This window comes from Halyomorpha halys, unplaced genomic scaffold (genome assembly GCF_000696795.3).
Source record: "Halyomorpha halys isolate HHAL.00 unplaced genomic scaffold, Hhal_1.1 Scaffold505.1, whole genome shotgun sequence".
Taxonomy (NCBI): Eukaryota; Metazoa; Arthropoda; class Insecta; order Hemiptera; family Pentatomidae; genus Halyomorpha; species Halyomorpha halys.
This window is the reverse complement of record NW_027114634.1, coordinates 303,089-325,412: the sequence shown is the minus strand read 5'-3', so window position 1 is coordinate 325,412 and position 22,324 is coordinate 303,089. Positions and strand designations below refer to the sequence as shown.

The 22,324-nt window shown below is 28.3% G+C and overlaps 1 protein-coding gene across 1 annotated transcript; it reads left to right on the top strand.

The window, feature by feature from the left end:
* Nucleotides 1-1,636: 1,636 nt before the first annotated feature.
* rt (Protein O-mannosyltransferase rt) lies at nucleotides 1,637-20,679 on the top strand. The gene is made up of 15 exons (XM_014425322.3): nucleotides 1,637-2,206; nucleotides 2,275-2,453; nucleotides 2,524-2,648; nucleotides 4,202-4,378; nucleotides 6,104-6,278; nucleotides 6,356-6,605; nucleotides 9,656-9,838; nucleotides 10,576-10,743; nucleotides 12,991-13,104; nucleotides 13,368-13,521; nucleotides 14,103-14,320; nucleotides 15,000-15,126; nucleotides 17,902-18,076; nucleotides 18,368-18,566; nucleotides 19,578-20,679. The coding sequence occupies exons 1-14, from the start codon at nucleotides 2,009-2,011 to the stop codon at nucleotides 18,543-18,545; spliced, it is 2,421 nt and encodes an 806-aa protein (XP_014280808.1). The 5' UTR covers nucleotides 1,637-2,008; the 3' UTR covers nucleotides 18,546-18,566; nucleotides 19,578-20,679.
* The last annotated feature ends 1,645 nt before the right edge of the window (nucleotides 20,680-22,324 follow it).

Here is a 22,324-nt window from a genome sequence, read left to right as displayed (position 1 = left end):
TGAAACGATTACAATTCCCTTAAGAAGAGGAGACTCGAAATAGTTCAATACTGCCTCGGTAAACCATCATAGTAGTACTATAGTTAATGCTGCCGATTCACCAGACCAAAAAATACCCACTTAGTGCCTTGAAAATATCCGTTTACCCGACCAATACCCACCACTTTACCCACTCTTGAGGAATCGTTATAACTGTTGCTATATGATTGTTATGTCGCATTAGTTCTGGTGATAGTTGATAGTACAAGTGATGCAATGAAACAACTGTCACGTTAACTATCATATGAATATGCCTTGAAAGTGAACAATCGTACAGTTTCAGATATTGCGGTCAAAGTTGCAGTCACCATCATGATGAAATTGTTTGATAATTACAAGTAATGTCAGTGGACTAACAGTCGCGCTAACTGCCACGTTTAACAGTCACATGTATATCCCTTGACAGTCAACTGTCGTAACATATTAGCCTTACCAAATGTAATGATGATAAGTGAGAAAACACCATTCTTATGTATTGTTTTTGTTTTGATTATTTCTGATCTTTAAATTAATTCTATTCAAAGTTTTTACTAACCGCATCAACAGTTGGACGGTAACTCGAAGAAATGCGAAACGTACGAACAAAATATAAATTTTTACCGGAGTGAGTGCCTAATAATACACACTAACAATAAATTTAACAATTTTAAACGTTTAAAATTGTAAAAATTAACAATATTTTTGCAACTAGACCAGTAATGACAACAGATATAGAAATCCTCCACTTGTTAGTAATAGAAGTCTCTACCTAATGATATACTAAAACTACTAGTCGAAGGACTTATGCAACTAGTCCTAGCACTAGTCCTATATAGCAATAGTCCACTAGCAAACCTATATATAACATTAATCCATTTCACCCGAAATACCAGGATACCCGACAAGGTGAAAAATACTTGAAAATCGGGTAATTACCCGCAATTCAGCAGCAATGTCTGTAGAGGTATTACTGCAGTCTGAACGTCCATCTTTGGTTTACTGTCATTCTAACTGAACATGTAGAGGTTCCTTAAATTCAAACTGTCTGGAAAGTTCAGGACACAAATGTGAGAAAATTCTCATGTATCCTAAAAACTAAACTCAGAAATAATTTTTCACGTAATTTCTATAAGTATGTTAGTCTTAAAGCTAAGCCCCTACTCTTTATTTTGTCATTTAAAATCTTCAATGCACTTTGGACAGTATTGCTCTCGAACTTTTCACTAGATCTTTTTTTTCTAATTTTTATTTTTCATTATTTATAAACATTTCAAAACGTACTCTGATTTGAGGCGTATAATTGTTGATTAAGGATTTGAAAAATGAAAAAGACGTTTTGTCCAGCAACTATAAATCTCAGGACAGCCAAGTGACTTGTTTATTTGGGAATGACCCGCCTAAAAATTATATTGTATTTGAGTTTAATGTATTGGTTTATCTGATTATCAAGAACTTATATAGAATGGAATAATTTACTTCTGATTAATTATATTAGAAAGGAATCTTCTGAATCTTTATCTTCGATAATATTCTTTTAAATTCTGGGCATGATCCATTTTCAAAATAAATATGAGTATGATCATAAAATTTTTCAAAGAAACGCTTGAAACTACTCCAACGGTTTAATAATAATTTAATTTCAGTTTCAAATGTAAATTGCTGTTGAAAATCTGTTACTATTCCCCCCATTATAACCTTCCCAATCCGAATCCTTTAACTTAGTTTCATTGAAACAATAGTATTTTATTTAATATAACAATAATTTATTCATTAAACCATTAATAAATGTATGGATTGTATTTTTAATTAACTTCCTGAAAGAAAACCCTTAGATACGATCTCGTGTGTATTGGAATGTGAAGTACCGTTATGTGGACTTTCTTCAGTCTATAACTTTTTTTTTTTAGCTTGTCACCGATTATTCCTTATTTAGGTTCATTACATTAATAGTTTGGTTTTCACGTGGTGGGATGTAAATTTGAATTAGGAAATGACATTAAAAAATAGTATTACTTTAAGAAAGAACAAAAAGCATAAACTAGAAATCAACACTAATGAAAAAGTCAACAATTCCTGTGTTTTAAATGATTCTTGTAAAAATGATAGTCCTAGAAGTGATAAATTGGAAAATTTACCGATAAATACTACAGAATGTAAGAATAACTCGCCTATGTGTGTTAGAGCGCAGGTAGGAAAAAGCAATTTGTTTTGTTGAGAAATCAACTTGAATAGTATTATTAATATGATTATTGATAGGGAGATGGTCAGAGTTTTGACAAAAGTCCTGAAGTAGTTGAATCTATATTTCCAAATACATTTATGAATCCTCCTAAAAGATTTCGAATTAATGTTGAGTTGGATATCATTGCAATTGGACTGACGTTATTAGCTTTATGTACCAGATTCTATAGATTAGAGGAACCACCAAATATAGTGTAAGTAGAACCTAGGTTTATGATAATTATTAATATAAATATTTTTATAGTTGCCAACTTATGCTTTCAGTTTTGATGAGCTTCATTTTGGCAAATATGTTGGGATGTATTTGAAGAAAATATTTTTTTTTGACCTTCACCCCCCTCTTGGAAAATTATTGATCAGTGGAGTTGCCCATCTTGCTGGTTTCGATGGTATTGGATTTTTTAATTAGTATGAAACAATATCTAGATGTAGATCATAGTTATCTTATTCCAACATTAATGTGTTTAAGTAGGATTCTGTGTAGATGAACATAAGATTCCTTTAGAAAAATCCATAACTTTTTCTATTATGGTGTCAAGAATATTACAAATTGTTATCATAGCTCTGATAATATATTACCTTCAACATTTTTACTTTAAAATTTAAATTATTATTGCAATATTATTACCTAATATTGTATTTCTGTTCCTCTATTTTAAACGATTGCAGTGTCTAGAATCATTTCATTGTAAGAATAAATCTTTCATTTGAATTTATTAAAATCAATTTATAGGTAACAAAATGTATTATAAAATTAAATTGTGACCTTACATATTACTTTTTTGGGAGAGGGGATTTGGGTTTACAAAGTTCTTTAAAATATTCTGACTATCTTATTCATAATGCTCTAACTTATGATAATAGTGAAACCAAACAGCACAAAGAGTGTCCTAAAAAGGATTTGGTTGGTGTGCAGACGCTATCTTTTTAAGACAATTATCTTTCTTCATCTACTGAAACACAGCTGAACCTCTTTGTTTATTTTTATGAATAAAATCATTGCTAAAAAAAATATAAATTTCTTTTCTACACAATTATTTTCTCAGTATGAATCTAAGATCCTTCCAGACAGAAAGTGGAATAACAACAATTATTGAATGATGGTCTATGATAGTTTTTAATAGTTCTGTATGAAATCCTTATTGCTACACTTCTCTCAGAGTAAGTGGTATTATAAGGAAAATAGAACCTTTAGAGCATTAAAATATCTCTTAAAAAGTGTATTAATGTTTCGTTGTTATTATCCACAAGTAGTAACAATACTACAGAGTACTATGTGTTGAATTGAGATGAACGTAGATGTGTGAATGCTGGGGTATCATTTATCTAAATGATGTGAGAATGAATGATTTATCACATATTGATGTTACCTAGTTAAACTTATAACTTATTAGAATTATGTATTAAAATTTATGTATTTTCAATTACTATAAAGAAATAATGTTCTACAATTCACATTTTTTATACTTCTATAAAAATTAACAAAATTTAAATTACTGGAAATGATACCACCATTCGATAGTGATTATTGCTCACAAAACGACACTGCAGTTTCAATTTTCTTTCGATTCTTCAATTTGTTCCTACCTCAAGCCTTTCTGCTAATGTTTGCATTCATTGTATGCGACCATCTGCCTACATCAGCTAGATTCATATTTGATACTGTTGAGTGAAATGGACTGAGGCAGAGCAAGAGTGTTTAAAAGGAGGGGTACACACATCAATCTAGTGTTTACTATTGGCAAGGCTTCATAAACTTTTCTATTTTTTTATGGTTTTGAATTTTTGAAAATTTTAGAAATAGTTGTTTTCTGAAATAGCGATCTATTCAAATATCTCTCAGTATTTAGATAAACATTCTCTAGACATACATTTTCATAGAATAGAAAAATGTATCTCATAAAAATGAAAGTGCTTTAAAATGTTGTTTTCATTATTTTAGGGAAATTTAAATTTGATAAAATTGGTTCAGCGTATAGTGAAGATGTTCCCATATTTGCTTTGCGAAGTGTTCCTGCCCTTTGTGGAAGCCTTATCATCCCTTCTGCTTATTATTTCATGCTAGAGCTGGGCTGTTCTCAAGTAACTGCTACATTAGCAGCTTTCCTTCTGCTTTGTGGTATATCATACAATTTTTAATTTTATATTTATAATTTTTATATTTTCTTATTATTAATATCTGGGGCTGATTATACATTAAAAACTTTGTGATTTGCATTATTTCGTGGACTAGAGCATATCTATTTTGAAATCCTAAGCCCCTGTAAGTATTATAAATTAGTTTATTTATGTTTGTATCCAATTATATTTTTTAGTATCTAATATTAGACTATACTAATTTCTCTAAATATACTATTGATACTTAAGATAATAATTTTATTGTTAGCAGTATATTAAATATTTTTATATGTATATATAATTGACTTTATAATATAGTTGACCGTAAAAATTGATATATAAGAAGATGGTCAGGGTTGCGGTCAAAAGAGAAACAAAAATAGTTTACAACTATTTATTTTCCGACGTTTCGCCTCACTTTGCAGGGCTTCATCAGGGCTAAAAAGATTAAAAAAAACAACTGGGAATATTACAACAATAAGATACAATTTAACGATAAGCAATTTAAGCTAGGATAAATATTATGTTAAAATAAAGTGATAAGAAATTACATATAAATAAAAGGAAGGAAGACGTAAAATAGTATCAATATAAAATAAAATTGAATAAACAATGATAAGAATAAAAAATAAGTAATAATGGTAAGAGTAAAAATTTTTAAAAAATATGTAAAATATACAGTTAAAAGAGTGCAGGAGACGAACAAAAAAAAAAAATTGAGATTAAATAAATGTCTTGAAAGAATAATTATAAATAAAAAAATAATAATGATATTAAAATGATAATCAGTTATTATACTTATTATAATACTTAATTTCTTCACAAAACCCTGAATTTTTCTGTTCTGGGATTGAAACTTGAAGTTGATGACAAGTTGGGAAAAATTATAGAACATTAGGGTAAATATTTTAAATAAAATCATTTTGATTGAGTAAAGTTATTTTAATAAATAAACTTTCCTGTGAAAACTGACGTTTAATATGAAAGGACCGAATATAATATAAAAAAATAAAATAAAAGATTGAAGAATAGTTTAGGAGGCAAAGGTACTTCAAGACCATGACAGCAGTAAAGTTGATCAGTTTGTAAAAATAAACATTTAACATGATGTACTGACAATTGAATGGCCATTGTCAACTTATTTCGACTGGTTTGCTGTACATTTTAAAAATTTAAAAGGATCAATCATGAATGAACTTGATATTTTAGTGAAAGGTAGCCAACATTCACTCTGTAAATATAACCTAGTTCTCAGTTTAATCATTTTATCAAAATATATTTTGTTTCAACATAGAGACTTAACTGAGGAGGGTATCAAAAGTCAGTAATACAATTTCGGAAACCTAGTATGATAAAAGTGTGATGGGAATGTCTAATATAGGTTGGTAAAATTTTTATTGAAAATTTTGATTTATAAAACATATATGTCAGAGAAAACTATAAGTTTTATATAAATTTATTTTCTTAATACCATTAAGGAATTTGATACTAGTTTGATTAATAATAATATCTAGAGTCTTTTTTAAAATTATTTGTTGAGGTATTTTGACTGATCTAGTGGGAAGAGTATATAAATTACTATGTTACATTGTGATGTGGGTGCAACATTAGTTTTAATTAATTTAAGATATACTATTAATATATTTAACTAATAGATAATTATTCACTAATTTGCGGATAAGATATAGTTTTTTTTTGAAGTAGGTGTATATTTTCACTTTTTCAGATAATGCATTACTAACCCAGTCGAGATTTATTTTGTTGGAACCTATACTAATTTTTTTAATGCTTACTGGTCTTACATTTCTTTTAAAATTCCTCAAAGTACATAATGCTATCAAATCTACTGATTGGTGGCTATCTATCGCTGCATCTTTTGTACTTTTAACATCTGCTTTGTGGTAAGTACATAATATTTACATGTTACATCTTATCTTCTTTTAACAACCAAATTACATGTATATTGTTTTATTTCTAGTGTGAAGTATGTTGGAGTTTTCACATTTATGCTTGGTATTTGTTTAATCTGCTATGAATATTGGGAAATGCTACCTGATAAATCTATGTCAGATAAAGCTTTGGTAATCCATGCACTGACTAGGTCTGCTGTTGTATTAGTTATATCTCTCTGTGTATACTTGTCAGTATTTTATGTTCATTTGTTTATCCTTACTAAAGCAGGACCACATGATTCAGTTATGACAAGTGCTTTCCAAGCGAGTTTAGAGGTTAATAACTTTTTTATTTGATAATCTTTTACAATTAAATATTTTTCTAAACTGTTTTCATATAAATGGTGCTGGAAAGTAATGTTAAATAGTTGGAAATGAAATTTATTTAGACTTGATCTTAATTTAATTTGGTAGCATTGATTGTTTCCAGATATTTGCATGCTAAGATGTGTTCTTATGGGTTAAAAATACTAGGATTTAATCTAGTTAATACCATTAGTCACCTATTAATTTATTTTTATTATATGGTTTTCCATTTACACCATGGTAATAAAAACTAATTTTCCAAAAATAATTATAGTAAATACAGCTAAATAAATAAATTGTAATTCTGTTACATAATCAATTAATTATTTTTATTTTATGATTTTTTTTGGATTTGAACTAAATATTCATTTAAATTGATTCTCGAGAAGCTATTTTAGTTTTTCTTATGTTTCAAGTTTTTTTGGTCAGTTTTACTTATTTCAGTTATGATTTTGGCAAAAATATAAAGATTCTATTTTTTGAAACAAAACCTGGTGACAAGTCTTATACTATTATTGACATGCAAAAATCATAGACTAGAAAAATGAACCAATTATTGAAAGCATATTCAATCATCAAACCAGTTTATTTTGAAAAAATATATATTTTATTTATTATAACAAAATGACTATAAAATACTCCATGGAGGCTTTTAAATTTATTACCCCTGACTAGGATTCACAAAATATTATGATAATGAAAATTATATACAATCTAGTATTTAGTTATACTTCAGTACATTTCAACCATGATTGAGAGAATAAGGAATAGAAATTTGGTATTTCATATTCAACTATCGCAATCGTAACTAATTTCTGCCCTATGACTACCTTCTCATCCACTCCAAGTTGGAAAACGTTCTTCAATCTGTTGCAAACTATGAAAGGGTTGGCACTCACCTTTCCTGCCAAAATGGCATCTGTAAAAACCTTTTTCAAGTTTTCCTCTTTGTGACATTCTTCAATATTCTTCTATTCATGTCCTTCTGTGCATATTTTTAGATTTTATTATTTTTAAAAGTAAAAGCATCACTACCAATAAAAAACATAATATTTAGTCTTATACAAACAAGAATTTTATAAAATTTACAGTTAATGATAATGACACAGTGAGTCAATTATTGGAAAACTGATCATTTTAAAGATCCAATTATTGACAGTTTTTCAATAGTTGGATAACTGTTTGTTTATGTGAAATTTAAATCTGAAAATAATATTTACACCATTTGTTATCAAAATGTGTCTAAAAATCAAAGTTCTTGAGCATTATAGGCTGTGATAAAATTAGCGAAATTGGTAAGACTCATGGTGATGGACATGATATCATTGAAGACCTCATATTGGCAAGAATCAGTGGCTGATGTGACTTCAAATCCTTATTTTATCAAATTGAAGTTACTAGTGTTAATGATTGGTGACGTGTCTTTATCCTATCTAGAAAAAAAAATATTTTAGATTAATTAAAATTTATCTAATAAATTGAAGACCATAATGTATGAAGGCAAAACTCACATTGTCCACTTTAGCTATATTCCAATCACATATTTTATTGTATTTTATTTAACCAGGTTTTAAATCTGCAATTTTTTTTTCAAATGTAATTTTCTGTGACTGCAGTATATTTTAGAAAAAGAAAAAAGTAATACTGTAGTATATTTTCAGGAAAAAAAAATTAAGTTTAGTAACCTTGTTTTATTGCAATTAGTCGTTCTTCATGTTTACTGTAAAGACTTTGCCGGAATGAAGAATATGAATTTTGCAATTTAGCCCTTCATATTATTATACAAATTAGCTACATACTAAGTTCAGCTTTTTAATTTTTCATAATATATTAGTTAAATTAATGTTGAAGTTTTTTCTTATATACACACCGCCTCTTGCTTAGCTAAGCCATGTTGGGTTAGTGGGTTTCTATTGTACTGTGTTAGTTTATGACACATCTGCTAACACAGTACTATGTTGTAAATATGTTAATAAGTACTGTGTAAATAGATGGTGGGGTTACAGAATCTAACATAACTGTCACTTTTCTGCTTTTATATGTGTGTGTCAATTAATTATTAATATTGGAGTTTCCTTTTGCTGTATTATACTTGGCTCAAAACAATTGCTTAATTGTTAAGGTTTATGTTGCTGCTTAACTAATCTAGCTTAACTAATTTTGCATGTTAATTTATTTTGAAATCTAGCTTGAACAATCAAGAATCCAATTACTTTAAGCTCTATTCTAGTAAAAGCCCTTACTTAATCTCAAAATTCTATTATCTCTTCCTTGGAGTCTAAAACATTTAGCCATTCTATGTTACAACTTTCTATTCATTAGAATTACCGGAGAACATCAAATAATCTAATTGTGATCAAGAGAAATTGAATAGAGTTGCAAATTTAAATAGGCCTTATACCAGATTCTCTAATTCCTTTTTAATGTACTCATAGACCAATATTTCATTAGTCCAAGATTTTTGAATTTTGATTTGTATGAAAATTCGTTTATAAGGAACTAGATACCAATCCTTCCATGATAAACTTCCTAACCACCCTATTCCACTTGTTTCTAACCTGGTTCTTTTGCTCTTATTCTACAAAAAAAAAAAAAAAAAAAATCGATTGGTATATAATAATCATTAAATATGTGCAGAACAGTTAGTATGTGTAGCCCCCTTATTAGATCCAGTACCACTCTCCTTGAAGGCTACTGTTGCCTAGGACTCTCATGCAATGCTATTTATCATAACAACATGAAAACAATGATTTACCATAAGATGGATCTGAGTCATTCCTACTAGGCTCTTCCTACTAGTAATACCCCTAAAATTGTCAAAGACACTGGTTTCTTGTAAGGACCTTGAATAAAATACACCCTAGATCTTGAAATATAAAGATATAATCTTGAAAGATAAAATGCTATTAAACATTTTTATCTTTTAAACCAAGTAGTACTTGCTATTCAATATCTGTCTACTATTGGTGATATTTATTATAACATACTCGCGTTTGATGTCTGTAATGTTTACTACTTAGGGAGGGTTGGCCTCAATAACTAAAGGACAGCCATTGGAGGTGGCGCATGGATCACAAGTGACATTGAGGCACACACATGGAAAAACATGTTGGCTCCATTCTCATTCTGAGGTTTATCCAGTTCGTTATCCCGATAAGCGTGGAAGCTCACATCAACAGCAAGTTACTTGCTATACATTTAAGGTAAATCTAACTCTTTATGTTTTATATTACTACTTATATGGTCAATTTTGAATCTATGAGCAATTTAGACAATCTCATTAAGTCTACCATAGCCAGTCATCTAAAGAACTTAGATCACGTCAGGGAGACAAGCTAAGATACCCATCAAATTCAAGATTTTAAAACTATTAAGCCTTAGAATTTTTTTTTTTCTATTATTACTTATCATGCAGAACTTAGCAGGTTATTATATTTTTCAGACATAGTTGTGGAGCTATTAAAAAAAACTTCAAATTGTTATGCAATAGTTTATTACCTTTATAATAAATGATAAAAATACTGACATATATATATGCCTGTCTGTAACAGTTTTAAAAAATATATATATTTTAAAACCTCGAATCAGTTACCATTTTGATACAAAATAGAAGATGGTAATGGCAACTTCCAAGAATCATCCTGGGGTAAATTATGACTTTTGAGCTAAATCTAAATAAAATAGGGTTCAGCAGTCAGGGAGAAAAGCTGCAGACTGCACCGTATGAAATTTTGAGTTTAGGAACAAACTGGCTTACCATAATGTTTTTCTGAAAATTATCTTTGGGTAAGCAATAACTGGTACCAAATTTGAAAAAGATTGGCCAGTCTAGGAGAAAAGCCATGGATGGCATGCTGGGACCTGCCGGTGTACTAATTTTACTATTATTGGTAAAATTTTTCCCTATATCAATAAGTTTTTTTTTTTCTTTTTTTTTCAGGATCTAAACAACTGGTGGATCATCCGAAGACCTGATGTAAAAAATTTGGTTGTATCGAATCCACCCGATGCAATAAAACATGGAGATGTAATTCACTTTGTTCATGGTATAACAGGGCGGCCTCTAAATTCTCATGATGTATCAGCACCAATGTCTCCCCATAATCAGGTAATATTAAAACAATGTACTTATTTATGTTCAGAATTTTTTTTTAGTATGTTATTTTCCTTTTATGGTATATTATTATTAATAAATTTAAATTAATAGAAGAATATGGTCGTTTCATTTAAATATAGTAAAATTTTATTTTATTCAGTATACCATGGTAGATATAATTACCTAGGCACCTTATTAGTTAGTTATGTTGGTTTTAAATTTTCTAATGTGGTTGTTATGCATGAAGGCGGTAGCTGTTTTGATTTTTTAAGTGATTTATTTTTTTCTTCCTTAGTGTAATAATGTTTAAAAAATATTGAAACTTCGATAAATAAAGAACAATGTACAGAAATAATGAATGATAACAAAATATAAAGAACAACTATTACATTATTTAAAAAGTAATATGTGGGAGACTCTTATGCATTAGAAGTGATACTACTTAGGTTCTACCATTTGTTGACTATTTGATTATTTCAGAATTAGGAAATCTCTCTTAAATAAATGAGATATCTGTTATACATCAATGTCAATTATTCATAATCCAAGAAAGAAAGTATGGTTTATGATAGTTGAAATGTGATGCAAATAGTTTAGACATTTCCTAAATAAATAGAGAATTCTACAACTGCTTTTGTCAGTATGCACTTTGAACAGCATCCGAAAACCATGATGAAATGATAATGATGTACATTATATATGTATTTAAAGAGATGAATTATCCTCTAAAAGTTCGCACTCTTTCTATACTGGTATTTTTCTCAATCTTAATTGTTTCACAATGGAAGTTATTAAGTAATAACTAAAAATAAAAATCAGTGACTATATGATAAAATGTTTGCTAATTATTAATGAATAAAAAAGAGAGAAAAAAAACAGAGATTACCGCATTATATGTGTACATGTATTTAATAGATAAATTAAAAAATATGGTTTGGATGCATCACGGAACTTATACTGCTTTATAATGAAAATGCTAATAAACAAAAAAATATAGTTTTTACATATCACATAACTTATAATGCTTAGTAATGAATAAGAATAATGAAGAACAATTGCTCTACCATGCCTAAGTATTTATTGTATGATATGAAGCATCAGGAACAGTAGGGAGTCATCCAGTTGTATGTGCATAGGAGAAGGGGAAGCGTTACACTTTTTCATATGATCTTGGCAATTTTGCTCTACCACACATAAATTACCCTAAGGTACTCTTCATTGGGGAAAACTCTAGTGGTTGAGCATCATTTGGAAAAAATCACTTCCTTTTATAACCGTTGTTATAAAAACAGTACTTCCTTTCATAATACAGAACCCTTATCCTTCATGGGTTGTAGGGGTCACATTATTATGAGTAACAACTCCAAAAAAACCTCTAATTTCAAATAAATAAATATCACCGAATAATAAATAAATTCATATCAGTGTGCCACTACTAATAGTTTGTTAAACTCATATTATAAAATATGCCAAATGGTTTCATTACTCTCTTGGATTGTAGAAGTTGAACTGTGGAGCCGAACATTGGTATTCACCTGTCAGATTATAAAAAAAATAATTGCTTAGTGCCTTTTTTAATTACTATCAGTACTAGACGATCATTCCAAACAGTAAGATCATAACTCATACACACATTAGTGATGATGATTATTTGGTATTTTAATGCTTAATATTTTACAGTTATCTTATTTACAAATGAAAATTCAGCTATAAAGCAATGAAGACTTCACTACCTTTTCATATATATATGTATATTTAATATCTTTATCATTTTTTTCCCTTAAGATATATATACATATATATACAAGCCTAAGGCTGAGACACACAGAATGCCATCTTTGCCCATGTCGATAGGTGATATGATATATTGCATTATTTAAATCACAGATATGATTTTAGTGATTGCAGCGAGACAGTCCTGATTTCTGCTTGCCATGCTCAGGACTGGCTCTAAATCATTATTTACATCACAAAAAAGTGATTTATCATTGCAATATTATACCACTAGATCTCCAGATCGGTGTGAGGTAAGATTGCATTTAGTAAACCTGGGCCATTATTTTTTTTTTACTTTTACCATGGTGTTGGGCTTAAATTAATGAACTTTTCACAGTAAATGCAATTTTTTTTTAATTAAGATTTTCCAATCAATTTCAGGATATTAAATGTACCTTGATTACGAGTTCATCATATATAGCATATCAACAATTAATTAAATATAAAAATTATAATTTGTTTTAAATATTGTCTGTCCCTTAGGAAGTAAGCTGTTACATTGACTATAATATATCAATGCCACCTCTTACATTATGGAAGGTTGACATCGTTAATAGAGATCAAGAGGGTGATATTTGGCACACTATTCAGTCTCAGGTAACTTTAAATAATATTGCTAAGACTTAAACTCATAAATTATATAATGATTGCATAATAATATGTGTGAAGTTTCTAAAATGTTTAGAATTTATTTTAATAACAATTATTTGCAATTTATTCCTCATTTATTTTTTTTTTTAGACTATTTTTTCCCCTTAAACATGTTTTGAATATTCTAACTATACTCTGTTAATTTTTTTTTTTAATTAAAAAATTACAAAAGCCATGAAGTATTTTATAATTTTATCTTTTTAATTTAGGTCCGGCTGATTCACTTAAATTCAAGCCAAGCATTAAAATTTAGTGGAAGGCAGTTACCAGACTGGGGATTCCACCAATTAGAAATCGTTACTGATAAAACAATTGTCCAAGATGATACAGTCTGGAATGTTGAGGAACATAGATATACTAAAAGTGAGTTTTCTATGATTACTGTATTTTATTTGGGTCAATTCTACTGAAAGAAGTTCTAAAAATGGAATAATAGTAATATAGTTTTTAGTATATTACTATTATTCCATTTTAAATTATGTCGTTCATTTTTCTTCCCAAAATAATTAAGAGTCAGGAACTGAAAGAGAAATTGTTTAATGTTGTATCGAGATACTTCTGAGTCCCATACATTTTGTTCTCTAGCCCCTTTAGTTGACTTAGTGCCTGAAACATTGTGCCTAAGAGTCTAATGTTTCAGTATTAGTGTATTCCAAACCTAGCATGTTTGGTGTTTGAGGACACTTTGATTCTTCATGAGCAAAGCAATCAGCATCGTCATTCTCACCCAAACCATAGTGTTCTAGTTTCTCTTGAATAAATGTGTCATAATATCTTTGATTAATGTTATGAAGTTTTAAAGTCAGTGCCATTTAGGTTTTGTTATTTTACTTCACATGTCTTAAGCAGTTGTGTATAATGGATGGTTAAGAGATACCCATTGAACATGTATTCTATTTTATTTAATAAAGCCAGCACTAGTCTCATGTAACTTTCTTTTTTAGTTGAAGATGAAAAAGAAAGAGAAAAAGATTTGATGAATGCTGAGATGATACCTATGAAAACAACAAAGTTATCATTTTGGACAAAGTTCAATGAGCTTCAGTATAAAATGATGTTTCCTTCTCAGGATAGCCTTCAAAATCACATGTATTCTAGTGAACCTTTAGAATGGCCCCTTATGACTCGGGGTATAGCTTATTGGGTGAGCCCATATCATAATGTAAGTACATCTTACAGTTATTCTATCAAATTAAAGATTTACAATAAAATGTTATTAAAAAAATCTAATGCTAATTATTTATTACTCTAATTATAATTATAATTACTGACACACATGAATTAGTTTAATGTAGCTGTATTCCATTACTATACATATATATGCATATTATCAAAGCCCTGTTTTATAATGGAAACCAATAGTATTAGTCCATAAATACAAGTATTCAAACTACAAAGTACAAGCAATATTACAATATTTTTGTTTCATATTGGGGATGACAATTAGTGATCATTTAGGAATTAAAAAGTAAAAAATATAAGACAGTGAAATTGTACCAAGTACAAACCAATAGTTTCTCTAGCAAATATTTCATTTCTACCATTTTGTTTTCATCTTATCACATGTTTGTGGTAAAGATAACTATTATCTTATAAATATAAATATTAGTTTTGTATTTGGAAAACTTATAGTAGCCAAGCATTTTTATTAATCTTGCTCTAACCTGAGTTAAATCTAATGATTAGTTTAAGTTTATTGATCTAATTTCTTCCTATTCCCATGTTATTAAGTACTTTTTACTAGTAACCCTTTAGTGGCATATTCAATTTATCTCATACAAGTTCAGTTTTATTATATTTTGATGAATCTTGGTTTAATAGAGTGTAAATCTTTTTTACAGGGACAAGTGCATCTATTGGGAAATATTGTCGTATGGTATTCAGGAACCCTCAGCCTTCTTACATATTTCTCATTACTTATTTTCTATTTATTGAGACGTGCAAGATTATGTTTCGATATTACTGAAGGTATTATAACAAGACATATAAGTTGATACAAGAATATTTATAAGAGCTATTATAAAAATATCATTAACATGATCAGCTGCTGGGGATAAAGATTTGTGTAGATTTTTTGTAGGAAACATTGAATAGAATATTCAATTATGGAAATAAAAATTGTTTTGTTTTTTTAGAGAATGGCCCATTAACTTGTGAGCTTTTAAAGGTGAATTATTGGAAAAATTGTTAAACTGTGAATTATTGCCAAGAACATTTCTAATTTTTTAACCACATAAAAAATTACTTCCTAATTAAAGGGCTTTTGGCAAGAATATGACCAACTAGATAATTGCTCGATCAAGCAGTTTCTAAAAATTCTTATTTAATGTTTTATATAACTCATATTACATAATATCTTAGATAAATATATTGGAATTATATATTATAGTATTAGACAAATTAACATAATAAGCAGCTTTGTAGGGAAACGTAGGAATATTTCTCACAAAATTACCTTAGCAATATTTCTTACAAAATTACCTTCAAAATTGTGGCTTTTCACATTAATGCCCCAATTCATTTATAATTTCAATAAACTCTTTTTTTATGTTAGCTAAGAAGTTTTTAGAAGTCGAGTTATCCCTTAGAAGTGATTTGATATGAAAGTCCATGGAAAGAAAATCTGAAATCGCTCAGAAAAAAATAAATTGAAAAGTTTTTTTTGGTTTTAACATCTCTGTGAGGAATCAACTGCAAACTATAAAGATTATGTTATATATATTGTAATAATTTTTTTAATTATTAAAAATAAAATAAAAAAGAATTTTGATTGTTATATAAAACTTTCTTTCAAATATAAGAGATAACTTGGGTTCAAGTTAAGAACTTTAATATCAAATAGATAATATAATTTTATTATATAATAAGACTCTTAATCTCAGGGCGTATAGTTACTAGGCAATCAGAATACTAACACTTTTACTATTAACTTAATTAAATTAATATCTCTGTTACAATTGTATTTAAATTTAGTTATAACCAAACTAACCAAGTTCACGATCTTCCTTTGATTGATCCTTGGTATCTTCTTTTTTCTTATTGTTCTTGTCTTAGCGTCCAAAATGGCTTCCTCTTGACAGAAATTGATGAGGACCTCCTCATACTCAAGACATCCTTTCTCTTCTCTCTTCACACCACGACTGTTCCCTCCAAAAACAAAACCTGCCTTGAGGTTACATGTAAACATCGATTTTCGCACAACAGTTAGGGATTTTTGCAAATGATTTATTTTCTGAATATTATTCATTTGCACTATTTCTTGATTTCTATTTTTCCTTTAATTTACTGTATTTTCAATTATGATGGGAAGAGTTAAAATAGTTTTTTTTGATATTAGAATCTGCTCAACGTGGCCTTGATTCAACGTACCGCCATCTTGGTTTTTGTTTTGTATCACGAAGTTATTATAAACAATGAAACTTGGTTAGCTTGCTTTTTGGATAAACAAAACAAATTAACAATCTTAAAATGATACATAAAATAAAACATGTTAAAACTCTTTATACATCAAAATATACTATTTACTAAAAAAGAGCATATTACAATATATATATATATATATATGAATAGTTGACCATATAATTTAAAATATAACAAAGATGGTCAATGTTGCGGTCAAAAAGATCAAAATAGTTTTCAACAATTTATTATCTTACATTTCTCCCCCCTTTGTAGGGCTTCATCAGGGCTGTTCAAGATGAGAGCTAAACAGACTTTTGAGTCAAAAGACTGACTTGAGTAAAAAAACACTAAAAAGTCTGTTAATGTATCATCTTGAACAACCCTACTAAGTGGGGTGAAACTTTGTATAATAAATAGTTGAAAACTATTTTGTTCTTTTTGAACGCAACCCTGACCATCATCATCGTATTATAAAATTTATGCAATCCATATTTATAGCAAAACAAATAAGTAAGTTATTAGTTGGTTAAGATTATTGTGGATTTATTTGACTTACCAGTATTCTAAGGATTATATTTTATCTTCCTCTATACTGTACTATTAAAGAGTTTCTCTCTACAATCTTTGGATCTAGGTACGGTAATGTGAACTCTTACTACTAATATATACTTGAAGAACTGTTCAGTAGTTTAAAAAAAAAATGAGTAGTCCTTAGAAATAGACCAAGACAATGGCATAATGTGATGGTCAATTTGCATAAAAATTGCTTACTATTATTTTTAGCTACTTTTATTATAATTATTTTAACCATTTAAGATAATCAGTCAAAGTTTCTTGCCACATTTAAGGGATTAAATACCTGAGGGAATAGAAGAAAAACAAAATATAATAACCTTTTTTACCCGGCAAAGTAATTGTTTATTGTATGATATTTGACCAATTATAGTTTTAGCAGCCCTTTGATTAATGCTCTTTTTGATATTTTGTTTAGATCTATAATATCTCGAGGGCATTACCAAAATATAGCTTTCCATCTATCTTTTACTAGGATAATCTCTAATTTCACCGAGCTTTCTTGGAGCATTCTTAAGTACTTTTATTTATTTTTTTTCTGTTTATTAAGCTCCAGGTCACTCATTCGGAAAATGTATGGTATTAATTTACTTATAAAAAAAAAAAAATAAATAAAAATCAAATCTCATTTATTAGCTATTGTTAATATTAAAATAATTACAGTACACTATTTAAAAAGGAGTTGTAAAAAAAATTTGTTAAGATATTAACAATAATGAATGATTATGTTTTCATTCACTGAAGTTTACTTATTTTCTTCATTTTTAGCTCAATGGATGCACTTTCTACGAGTAGGACACCTATTATTTGCTGGTTATTTGTTCCATTTTATTCCATACTTCTTTGTTGAAAGAACATTATTTTTACATCATTACTTACCAGCGTACGTTTTTAAAGTCCTTCTCACTGCTGCAATTGTTGAACATATCTTCTCTCTACTAAGGTATGGTATCAAGTTTTAAAAATATAACTTATAATTTACTAACTATCTTATAATTTACTAGAATCAAATTTTCAATATTTATTTTTATTTATATCATTTTTCTATTTATTTTCTTATTTTGCATGACTTGTCAGCATGCATTACCATAAAATGGGGTCACTTTAGTCCATTATATTGCCAAATAAATTTTGGCATTTTGAAATTCAGACCTACAGTATTCTTTTTGGTGTTATAAAATAGTTTGAGAATGATTACTGTGAAACAGTTAACATTGTTTAAAACTGATTTTAGGTACCGAAAACACTTACAGAAGTTATACATCACTCTTCTAGCATTTTGGATTTGTGGTATAATTTTTGTATTCAAGAAGTTCTCTGTTTTATGCTATGGAATAACTGAGCTTTCAGCAGAAGATGTTATCAAATTAAGGTGGAGTGAATCATGGGATTTTATTATACACAAGGAATAAATTTTTCTTCGGTTAACAAAGGTAATATAATTTTAGTAATGGATTTTATAATTATTGTTTCTACAAATAAGTTGTTAACCAGACTACAGTGGCCTTAGCGTTTTCCAAAAACAGCCCTACTCTTATACAAAAAGCATTTCTCAATACTGGTCTGTGAGGATTGACATTTATATTGCAGTGGGCCCCTAAGCTAATTTTATCTTGGCAAGAATATACTGTTCATTAGAGGAGCAGTTTAACAAACTTGTTACTGTTTATTCTTTCTTTATTTGTGGTTGGAGTAGCTAATGTATTCTGGCTAGGGCAGAAGACTGACTATCCTACTGTTGACCAATCTATTCTAGCCAAGGTGCAAAGTTTGATATTTATTCTGTAGGTCTTCCATAAAATAAATTTTAAACAGCTTCTGGCTTGAGAATGCAAAGGCGATGCCTTAACATGTTTGGCCTCCACAGCCTCATTGTTCACTGTAGAACTTTATTTTCAAATTATAAAATTAAGTTTTTGGTTTGTAAAATAAATTTTGAGTATGTGGTGGCAAGATTGTTAATGTCTTTAGCGGAAATAGTAAACATTAGCAAAGAGACTGTTTGAAATGCATTTGCCATTGCTGAAATTACTGTCAACATATTTATTTCTTTAGTATATTTCTTTTAAACCTATTTTTATTTATAACTCATTTAATGTTTTATTATTTTACATTTGTGTTAGTGGCAAACCCATTTGAAACCTCTCGCCATATGATCAATTAATTAACTAGGTGTGTTTTTCGTATGTCTAAAAAAACTGAATATTTCTGTACATAATAATTGTTGGATCTGTTGTTTTATGTTCAAGTAAAAACATTGTTGTTTAGACTTATAATGAGTGTACCTAATAATTCATCTTTATCATCACAATCGGAACACGCTACAAAAGTATAAGTCAAATATTGTTCTTATGAACTTGAAGTTTTGAATATATAATCAGTAAATAAAATACAATAAATTGTCTCTATTTTTAATCACTTGCTGTTATTTATTTTTTTTACAGGCAAGTTGCAGTCCTGCTGACTTTACACATTGTTCGTCATGCAACTAACAGGCTTAACGTTTCCTCTTAAATACATGCCATTTTACCTAATAAAATAGTGTAATATTAAATTTTAAAATTCAGTTAAAAGCTGATTTATAAAAACCTATTGTACCACTGATTATTAATTTATAAAACAGGAAAAAAAAATCTATAAATCTGTTGTGCTGATAAGTAATGTTTATTTTAAACAAAATATTTAAAAACTTTGTATCATTCTGATTGGCTTTTTCCCATTAGGTTAAAGAAATAATTCCCTACTACTTATAAATAATGCATGTTCCTACTCAAAGTGTTATTTGTTGACCTAAGTTCATTAGTTTAAAAAAAAATTAATGTTAATGCTGGTGCTATTTTTATTTTTTATTTGCCATACTTCTAGTTTATTGAGAACTATTTACTTAATAATATTATACAGAATTAGTTTATCTGTTAAAAGTTTGGCAATTTTAATGAGGATAGTTTTCTTGAATAGAGCCAGAGTGATGTATGTTCATGAGTTTGTATAGTTCTGAGATGTTGAGTATCTGATGTATAAAATATCAGTATAAATAAACATATGTATAGATAAGGGGTCTAATTATTCTTTATTGATAAACACATACAAGTAAATTTATTGTTTATATCAAAATTATCAACAGATTGTTATACAAAAAAAGGAAAAATATGTATGTGAAATATGCCCTCTTCACTCTCAGCAAATCTGTCAAATAAATTTAAAACTTTAGATTATAGGAGTTGCGATCGGGGCTTCCATTATTTCCACTCTAAGCAATAAATATAACTGTAATTGTTTATTATTTGTGAATTTGCAGCAATATGCGCTCTATCTTCATTATTTAATTCAAGACCCCATGATCTAAGTATTCCATGTTTATTGAAATTCATAGATATTGTAATAATTATGATTTAAGTTATTAGAACTGTATCAATTGTAAATAATATTTATTGTAATTTATTTAACTATTTATTATTTTTATTTTTATACTTTTCTATTCTAAATTACATACATATATATATACAATGATGTACTTATTGATTGAATTAAATTTATTTTGTCTAACTGAGTACATTTAATTTCTTAACATTTGCCTAAAAATATATTAAGAAAAACTTTAGGACCACCATGCTGAACTACTAAAACTCATACTAAGGCCATAAAGAAACATCAAGGTCTTCAGGGACAAATTTTATTGTACCTCCATCCAACTATTAAAACTACTATTGAAACTCAATCTTGTTCTTTATAATGTATTCAACAAAAAAGATCATATAAAGATATTACATAATTATTGTATAATATTGTTATAGTACCCTATTATTCGAGAACATTAACTATATGTAATAAAAAGTTAATATTTGATAAAAATCAAAACCATATATAAGTCTTTTCAAAATAAAATAAAACATTTTCAATTGTTCTCACAATTACTAATAATACGTGTTTTTGCAAAAGACTATCATTAATCATTTTAATAATTAACATACAAAAATATTACTAGAGTAGTTCATTATTGGCCTCATCATCAACTAAGATACTTCAACATCTGAAAAGATAAAGTTTTATGACATTGCTTTTACATCTTTCAGCAATGATATAAGTTCTCTTCTTTATGTAATATAGCTGCTGCTGACTTACTTTCTTTTCTTTTTCGCTCATCTATATTGGAATAGAAAAAAGGGTTGCAATTTATCACTACAGATCAACTAATGTAAATAATATTGTAGTAGAGTAGTTTCCTACTTTTATTTAGTTGGTACCACTGCGATCTGTAAGGATACCTAGCTATAAGGTTGCATTGTTAATCTTTTTTGTACAGGAAAATATATCCCTTCTTTATGAGTGTACATTTTCGTTAATGTTTCCATTTTTCTTTGCAAAATATAAAAAATAATTTATCTATGTAATGAATTATTAAGTGTTAAGTAATTCAGCAGTGCATATATTTCTATTGTGTACTAAGGAATAAATATTGCTCATTGAGGTACTAAAGAAATTTGGTTTGGTACTGATTTAGTTTTAGGAAGGCAATGAATTGGAATTAAATCATAGTATTCTCAGTCAGAAATAACTGAGGATATGTGTAGCTTGGGCTCACAAACAATAAATGCTGTATTGAGTTAGCTTTAACAATTTGTACCTAGGCTTTAAGTTAAAAATAATCATTTCCAGAATAGATTAAAATATCAGAGAGATCATTTATTGATGTGATTAAATAATCAACTGATCATAGGTCTTTTGATACTTCACATAAAACTTACAATAACCTCTCATTTTCATTGTTGCATGAGAACTGCTCATGTCCATACTAGTTCAATGGGTTTTGTCCATGATCTTGCTCAGTGAATAATTAATTGCTGGCAGTGTTACTTAAAGCATTTCACATAGAAGTATGATTTCTATTTAAATAGATGTATCAATCAAAATCAGTGTTAAATGTTATGTATTTCACTTTCAGTTAATCAATGCCCTCAATAGACTGCATTTAAAATTCCACTCATTCTCTCCATTACTTAAAAAGTTTTCATTCTCGTGAACATCAATATCCAAACCATTGGTATAATTTTTTTTTTTATACACAAAGGTTAATGTACCAGCAGAGTAAGTATAGAACACCAACTTCAACCGAAATATGGCAATGGCTATGATCTCCATAGGCTGTACAAAGACTTTCCTGTGTCCCTCGGTATTTTATACTGTAAGCTCC

What these genes read in the sequence shown, in the direction of transcription:
- rt (XM_014425322.3), top strand. Translation starts at nt 2,009, where the DNA reads ATGACATTAAAAAATAGTATTACTTTAAGAAAGAACAAAAAGCATAAA. An exon ending in CCATCTTGCTGGTTTCGATG is followed by an intron (nt 2,649 to 4,201) that starts GTATTGGATTTT and finishes TCATTATTTTAG; the next exon opens with GGAAATTTAAATTTGATAAA. An exon ending in GGGTGAGCCCATATCATAAT is followed by an intron (nt 14,321 to 14,999) that starts GTAAGTACATCT and finishes TCTTTTTTACAG; the next exon opens with GGACAAGTGCATCTATTGGG.